This window comes from Cynoglossus semilaevis, chromosome 11 (assembly GCF_000523025.1).
Source record: "Cynoglossus semilaevis isolate Cse_v1.0 chromosome 11, Cse_v1.0, whole genome shotgun sequence".
In the NCBI taxonomy this organism is placed as follows: domain Eukaryota; kingdom Metazoa; phylum Chordata; class Actinopteri; order Pleuronectiformes; family Cynoglossidae; genus Cynoglossus; species Cynoglossus semilaevis.
This window is the reverse complement of record NC_024317.1, coordinates 2,763,967-2,772,429: the sequence shown is the minus strand read 5'-3', so window position 1 is coordinate 2,772,429 and position 8,463 is coordinate 2,763,967. Positions and strand designations below refer to the sequence as shown.

Below are 8,463 nucleotides of genomic sequence, written 5' to 3'. Positions count from 1 at the left end.
TCCAGTCCGTCAGGTTGTCAGCAGTGATTCTCTGAGTCGGACAGAGCACAACAACACTGTCCGCTCTGTGGTTCACATTCCCTACAGTGACTCTGTGATGGAGCTGCACTCTGTTCTGAGAAAGTGCCATCGCTGTGGACCGCTGAGGAAATGAAGTGTGAAGTGATTTCACTCCTTGTTCACACTGTTTAAACCCGTGCTAACATCTTATTTCGGCCAAATCGAAGTTGAATAAGAAACTTCTTATTCTTCAGCCGTTTTTTATCGTTTTATTGCTACAACGACTACTACTCTTTTACTCATTTATTTTCATTTTTTTTACCTTGTTGTAATAGTGAATGTCCACCAGGTGCCACAGGCCGTCGCTGACTCCTCCGATGACGTGGGGGGACACTGTGGTTTTGGTCTCACCTGAGAAACACAGAGGGGTGCAGAGGGGGGCGGGGGGTCAGCAGCACTCTCTTCATATATATACTGATTAAAAATGTCGTTGTTCCAGTAGTTTCCGTACCTGCAGAGAAGGTGAGCTGAATCTGCTGGTTGATAATCTCCACAGCAATAAAGTCGTGTTTCTCGTTGAAGCGGCCGTTGTAGAGCAACAAACCGTTGGGTTCTTTGGTGGCAAATCTGGAATGAAAAGAAAAAAAAAACATAATTAATATAGTGCACAATAATGAATCTCTGTGTGCAGAGATGGGCAGCGTCACCACAGGGTCCAGAGTCTAGGGTTCAGACCAGACGGATCACTAACAACCCACAGGCAGGAAACTAGGGCAGCGTTACTGCTGCAGAGTGGGGGTGTTTTCAACTGGACGTATGGAAGCAGACTGCTGCAGAGTGATGACTTGTTAAAAATACATCGCAGTCGGATGGAGAACACACATCCACCAGTGGTTTATACAAGGACGCAGACTGAGACAAATAAAGGTTTCTGTGTTGTATGATCCTTATTGCCAATACACCCCCCCCGAAACCTGCCCAAAAATTAAAAAAAAATCTATATACATTTAACTGCAGCACCAGAGTGCTACTGCTAACATAGACGTTTGAAATTTAGTTTAAAAATATCACATTCAACCGTCAGCTGTGTGTGTATTTATAAATTTGAACCTGTGGAAATGGGTCAGTGGGAAACTGGGATATGTTAGAAACTCTCGTACGAGTACGACTCTCCCGTCTGTCACTGGTCACTGACTGCATTAACATGCAGCTTCATTTCCCTCCTCTCTCTCTCTCTCTCTCTCTCTCTCTCTCTCTGAGGAGCTGATTATCTCAGTTTGACAAAGGTCAACCTCAGCACACTTCCTCCTCTCCTCAGGATTCAGAGTCGTTACAGTGTGGTTGACGTGAAGTGCAGTGTTGTTGAGCAGCGGCGGAGCCCCGAGGGCACGCCACCGCTGACCTGCTTATACTAAGAAAAACCCCGACCGCGACCTCCGAGGAGAGAGGATGCTGCGGCCGACGACACTGTGACTGAAGAGACGACGCAGCTGCTAAACATCCTGTGAGAAAAAGAAAAACCCACAGTGTCAGCCAGAATCACGGTCCCACAGTCTGCTGCACGGCTGGATGGGGGGGTGACGGGGGTGAGGAGGGGGGAGACATTCGTGGAGGTGGTGGGGTTTCTACTTTCTGACTTATTGATTTAAAAGACCTCCGAGCTTGGAGGGTAATCAGCCGGAACTAAACGCTGACCTAACTGACAATAACGCCGAGCCATCAGTAAAAAAAACAACCAGTCGGGGGCGGTGTAGGAAAGTGTGTCAGTCCATTCTAATATGACAAGTGCAGTGGAGCGGAAACAACGATGATAACAATAAGACCCTCGATGGAGTAACAGGCTGTGGATGTGAGGGAACAGTAATAAACCCCGTCACTACTGTACGACCGTACGTTGACACAGACCGACGGGAGTCGACGCCAAAGACAGAACAGCAGCGACAGTCAATCAGTTAAATCAGAAATGACAAGTTGACAGATTTATATTTTCCCACGTAACTCAGTGAAGCACAAGACACAGGTCTGTGTCAGGAAAGGCTGCATGAGAATGTGTCAGAGAGGGGGAGGGAGTGGGGGGAGGGGGGAGGGAGAGAAGAGGATGGAACCAGAAGACAGGAGAACCTCACTCTGCTCTGAGAAAAGTCACCATTATTTTACAGTTACTGTAGAAACTACTTTCACTGCAGCATCGTGGTGATCGGAGAGATGAATATTTAAAAAGGTTAACGCAGAGTTAATGAAGATAAAAATAAATAAATAAATAAAAATCCAGTCAAACGTAATATATTTTTCAACAGGATCGAGTCTGAAAAAATACAAAAATGTAGAAATAGCAGCCACTGAGTGCTGTCCATCTGCCTGACTGTCCTGCCTGCGGTCCAGATCCGTCTCCTGTCTGACAGAGTTAACGTGAAGAAGAAAACAGTCGACAGTTTCTACTGCGTCATTCCACCTCCTCGGTTTACAACCGTTTAAAAAGTGAAACTAAAACGACAAAAAAGTTGTCGTGGTCCAGCGGTAAATAATTCTGTTTTCAACTTTTCTGGGGTGTTTAGTAAATGTCAAATCTTACCAACGGAACTAAGAAGTTTCAAACAATCTTTTTTTGTCTTTTTGCCTGAAAAATAAAAATAAATCAAGCAAACGCATTCATAACCCATTTCAGTTTGAAATATTTTATGTATTTATAGTTCTTTTTCTACCTCAGGCTTGTGTTTAAGAGAATTGCAGGTTCAAATCTCGGCTGACTGGCAGCAGCGCCCCCTGCCCTCCAGCAGTGGATTACCTGGAGAGGACAAACGTCAGTCTGTGTCTGTGTTTGTCTGATTCTTCTCTTCAACCCAGTGTTGAAGAACGTTAAATAATAACAACGCTCGTGTTACCGTTTGAGTACTTCGTGTTACTCACAGGTATTTATCGTGACGCCACAGGTGTGATTTTGTGGAATGTGATAAAAACCGTAGCCCAGGATCAAAGACCTAACCCCCCCCCCCCCCCCCCGTCACTCAGACCAATCACTCTCTGTGTTTCAGTGAAATCTCAGCCTTAAATGAAAAAGTCCAGATAAAAAGAGTCCTAAAATTAGCCCCGTGTGTCTGAGAGAACAGGACCCACATTCTGAGCCCGTCCTCGTTACACAAGCTCCTTCTGGGAGAAACCGGATCGCTGCCGTCTCAGGTAACAGAGCCACTTGTTGACCTCACCTGCCTGAAGCTCTGGGTTTCATCAGTTTTTTTTTTACACACCACAGCCACTTCACAGCTCCTCTGACCTGCCAACACATACGCCGCCTTCAGAACTGGTCTGAGCGGTTCGCCCTCAAAAAGAGGAGCGTCACCTGAACCAGGCTGCAGCCGGAGTCCACAAAGATCCACCAGGGGGGAGCGGGGGGGTGGGGGGAGGTTAGGGTTTCAGCTGGCAGCTATTGTAGGAGACGGATCTGCCAAACACGTCTAAGGTGACACAAACTACAATCACCAAAGCAAAAATGGCCGAACACATTCACCGTGACGGCCCTGGAGACAGCAGGCGACCCTCGTTTTGATTCTTTTGACAGGTATCAAAACAAGAACAGACGTCTTTTATCACGGAGTTTATTTCATCCTATAGAACGTCTGCCACAGATCTGAGCTCGGCCTTTTCACAGTTTGTCCACTAGGTGTTCTGTTCAGATGGTTTAGACACGACTTTAGAACCTGACATTAAAGGAGAATGACGGCTAATTTTAACATCCAGCTCAGCGACCTGTGAAGATGTCATGATAGTTTTAAACACTGAACACATTTAAATAATTAAACTAATGTTAAATATGATTCAAAATATCAATTCAAGTGCAATGCAACATGAAACACTTTCTTGCTAATTTTTTGATTGTTGTTTTTTGCAAAGCCTTTTAAGCCACACGCTTTAGTAAATTCATGTTTTCTTTATCAGATCAGGTTTCATGTTTTTGACTAATTAATTTTTGTTTTACCGTCAAAGGCTACATTTTATCTGACGACCTGCTGCATTCGGTCATATTTATGATATTAATGTTCACAAGCCATCAAACAAACGGCGAGTGGTGTGATCTTAGCAGAGTGGTCTGGTTCAGCTGTGAGCCGGAGGAGTGAGGGGGAGTGTCACGTTCACCCCTCCGCTCTGGTCACATGATTTAACGACGACACTTCATTAACACGAGTCTCACTTTGTGCTGAACGATTAAGATTCTCCGTTTATACGAGTGCCTCCATTTAGAAGCACTTTTTTATTTCTGTTCATGTGAATCTTTTTCAACTCAAATCTCTGACACCTTTTCACTGACGACGGTACTTCAGTATTTTTTACCACCGATGCTGTAATAGACCAAAGTGGCTCTGTAGGAAACCGTTGAGTGATTCCATTACTGCTATTAAACACCATTATGGTTACATAAATGTGAGGGGCGGGGGGGCGCCGAGGGGCGCTTCACTGAGGGAGTGTGTGTTTGCAGAAATAGGATGTGGAGGTGGGTGGGGAGTGAGTCACGGGGATCAGGGAGGTGACGGAGCCGCGCAGGCTCGGTGGAGACGCTTACGTGAGAGAAAGGGTGAAGTGGAAGCGTTGGCGGAGGCCCTTGAAGGTCAGGAAGGAGTGCGGAGGGAAGTTGCGGGTGGTCATCTCGCAGTAAGGCGTCTCGTAGCCGCCCGGGGGACACTCGCACTTGAAGCCGCCGACCAGCAGGTTGACGCAGGTGCCGCCGTTCCTGCAGACTCCTGCGGTGCAGCGGCCGGAGCGCGATGAAAGCTCACAGTGCTCTCCTGAAGACGAGGGAGGAAGAGGGGGAGGAGGAGGGGGAGGGGGAGGAGGAGGAGGAGGGGGGAGAGAAATGTTTTTTTTGGAAGATTGTGACAGGCAGCAGTCAACCCTGAGGCTTCATCACTCTGATCTTTCCTCTTCTGTCGGGTCTTAATAAACCTGTTCATAAAATAAAAGTTATGACTTAATAAATGCACAGGTGACAAGTATATCTGACTGACAGGACACTGACAGGACACTGACAGGACACTGACAGGACACTGACAGGACACTGACAGCTGTGACACTGCTGACTTCATCACAGTCTTCCTTCAGTTCCTCACTGACTCAGCGAGCCGAGGTTTGAGCCTCATTCAGAACAAAGACATCAAACCAAATCATTGTTTTTTCACTTAACTCAGTTGGTAAATAAATACTGCTTCATTCCTGTTTTTTTTTTTTTTGGAATTTAGTCCCTATAGGTTAAAAAAAATTACCGCTTAAATTAGCTTCAGCGAGAGAGAAAGAGAGAGAGTAGGAGGGAGAGAGGGAGAGAGAGAGAGAGAGTAGGAGGGAGGGAGAGAGAGTCCATGAGAGGACAGCAGGCTCAGATGAATACATTGGTATGGTGTTGGCAAAGTATCAGACGCTGAGACGGTGACCTCTGACCTTCAGTCCAACTCCCTTGCTGAATATTTCTGCATGTTTAGGATGGAAGTCTGCAGCAGACACTGAGGATGGTCCTCTCTCTCTCTCTCTCTCTCTCTCTCTCTCTCTCTACATGAGCTGGAATTCCCTCCACACACATTTCACTCACTGTCCATTAATTAATAAATTCATCTCACCACAGACACAGTTTCCTTGTTTTCCCGCTGATGTCGGTCCAAATAAACAAATTAAATCATGTCATTGTTGGGGGGGGGTCACAGAATCTCCTCCCAGCTCCAACGTTTCCTCTCTTTTATACGACTCAGTGACCAAACGTGAGGACACCTGCCTGTCATCTTCTGACCGACTCTGTCACCATGACGCGGCTCATTATTAATTTAGGCAACGACGTGGATTTGTTTGGTTGCTGCTGTGAGCGAATATTGAATCATTCCTCAGAGCTGTGATTGCTGAGCTGAAATATTTAGATTTTTGGAATTGGAAGAGAGAACATTGAACAGCGATGGTTTCTGTTACCAGTTTTACTGCTGGTTCCCAATAAAGTCACGTCATCAGTGACCAGTTAATACCTGTAAAAACCTTCAGGTGTGTTAACACAGCAGCCACATGACGTCGGGTGAGCAGCAGAGGGCGCAGTCACGAGTTATATTTTCAGATCAATAATTCAAACCTCCCTCTTCTTCTGTTGACATTTTACTGTTAGCCCGTCCTCGCGCCCACACTCTGTTTGCTGTCGGCATGAATCATTAACGACAGCAAATTGTACAGACGCCTCAGAGCGTCCTTTATATACGGAACGGTGTGTTATATATATAAAAAAAGGTTCTTTGAATAAACTCACGCTGTCAAATGTCATTTTAACAAAACACACGTTTTCAATAACGGACGGTTGTTTGAATAAACTCACGCTGTCAAATTTGAACAAAACACACGTTTTCAATAACGGACCTAGGATCATGTGATCAAGAAAAACCCAAAAGACGACGAGCGTTAGCTGAGAGAAAAGAGAGACTTGTTTATCAGAGAACACGACAACAATTAAAGCAGTGTTCTCTTCTTCCACAGCCCATAATTAGACCTTAGGAGAGAAGAACGAGCAGCACTCGCGGTGTAACTGTGCACCACCAACCAGAGCAGACTGTTCCTGAGGACAGGGTTTCCTCGGGGATCTGAACCTTTGAGCAGGTGTGTCGGAGCTGCTAGGTTACATCGACTCAGGTCCAACCCTCCGGACGCCCTGACGTCACCTCAGAGGTCGGCTCTGGTGCAGCACAGAGTTGGATCAAAGGTGAAAAATTAGGGGGGTTGTGTGTCGGCAAGAATCTGACGATACGATACGTATTGCGATACGGGGGAAACAATGCGATATATTGCAATATACTGCGATAATATAGGTACGACGATGAGGTGGTATGAGGTCGATGAGAAAAATAAAAAGAACCAACACCAGGAACAGTTGATTGTTAATTGTTAACCTAGAAAATATATATGTAAATAAAAGATTTTGCAAAAAATAGAACCATCGAAGTAGAATATCGATCAAGTATCGTGAATTGAAATATCGTGATTATCGGCGTATTGATATTTTCTTATTCCCGTTCACAATTTAAAAAAAAAAAAGGTTACGTATCTTAGTATGTCAGAAATTACTCCGATTCGTATTATTGGATAAACGTCTACCATGTGACCATACAGGTAGAACGGGTCATAAAATAAAATGTCGACAGTAAAAACTGAATCCTTGTGGTGAAACCCTTGTTTCTGGAAACGTTGTGTCTTTTTCTCTGCTGGCGAGGGATATGACGGCAAATAATGAGGCGAGACGATCAATAACTCGACCGACATGTGACCTTGATCTGGATGTTTGATCAAATCTTCTCCTCGTCGTATCAGAAAAACACGGGCTAAAAATACACCTCACATTTAGAGTCTCACTCATGTAGGTGTCAGTTAATTAACAAGATCAAGTCTAATCAAAAAATCTAATCAAAAATGCAAATTCATGTTCATTATAATCAGATTATAAACAAATAATGACATAAAAAAAAACCTTTGATGAAAGACAAAGCAGTGACTGTGTTAAAGGGACAGTGACGTCTAATCTAAGGTGTGATTCCAGCCGCAGCTCATTAGGAGAACACACCTGACTCTGACAAAGTCTCACCACAAGAACATTTTGAACTAGTCTGAACTAATGGAGGAAGTTTTTTTTTTTTTTTGCCCTGTAGTCACGAAGAAGAACAAGAACTCGTCTTCATCTGATGGACGTCTTTGATGAACAGAACAGTAAAGACAACAGTGTCCTAACAAACCACATGTCTCAACTTTGGCCCGGAAGTTTTTGTTTTTTTACCAATTGCATTTAGTCATTTAAACATAATGTGTTTTTAAATTACAAATCCCTAAGAAATAACAAGGAGAATTCATTTTAACCATTTCTAATGAACGTCCCAATAAAATCTACGGCTATTTTACTGCAAACAATCAAGTGTTTTTGTGTTTGAAGCTAACCATTTCTTATGAACGTCCCAATAAAATCTACGATTTTACCGTAAACAATCAAGTGTTTTTGTGTTTGAAGAGAAACATGTGAGAAGTTGAGGAAACATCTTGTCGTTCAGCATCTACAGAACGACTCAGACGCCTTCACTCCTCCTCAACCAGCAGAACCATGGCTACTTTTTTTCATTTTTTCTTTCATTTTCTTTCCTGCTACCATCTGGCAAAGCCGACAGTGGAACAGTTGCCCACCCCTACACACACACACACACACACACACACACTCAGCCCAGTATGTGCACTATTAGCACATAAGCATGCCAACTATAACACACATAATCACAGCAATTCAGCGCTTGAAACACACACCAAGAATATTAAGCACTCACTCTTTCTCACACACACACTCACACACACTGGGCCCCACGGTGTGAAAACTGATGAACTCGACACTCGGTGAAGCTGTAGCTCAGAGAAGAGAACCTGCCTGGACTGAACGGACAGAATCCACTCTCACCGAACCCTCACGGCTCCTGGGTC

At 44.5% G+C, this 8,463-nt stretch overlaps 1 protein-coding gene across 1 annotated transcript in view; it reads right to left on the bottom strand.

Moving 5' to 3' along the window:
• The window catches only part of celsr2 (cadherin, EGF LAG seven-pass G-type receptor 2), a 72,945-nt gene that overhangs the window by 22,320 nt on the left and 42,162 nt on the right, over positions 1-8,463 (bottom strand). The window contains exons 3-5 of the mRNA XM_025060342.1: positions 4,556-4,778; positions 512-627; positions 323-411 (exon numbers count right to left, since the gene is read on the bottom strand). Of these exons, the coding sequence (XP_024916110.1) occupies positions 323-411; positions 512-627; positions 4,556-4,778 (428 nt within the window). The remainder of the gene's footprint in view (positions 1-322; positions 412-511; positions 628-4,555; positions 4,779-8,463) is intronic.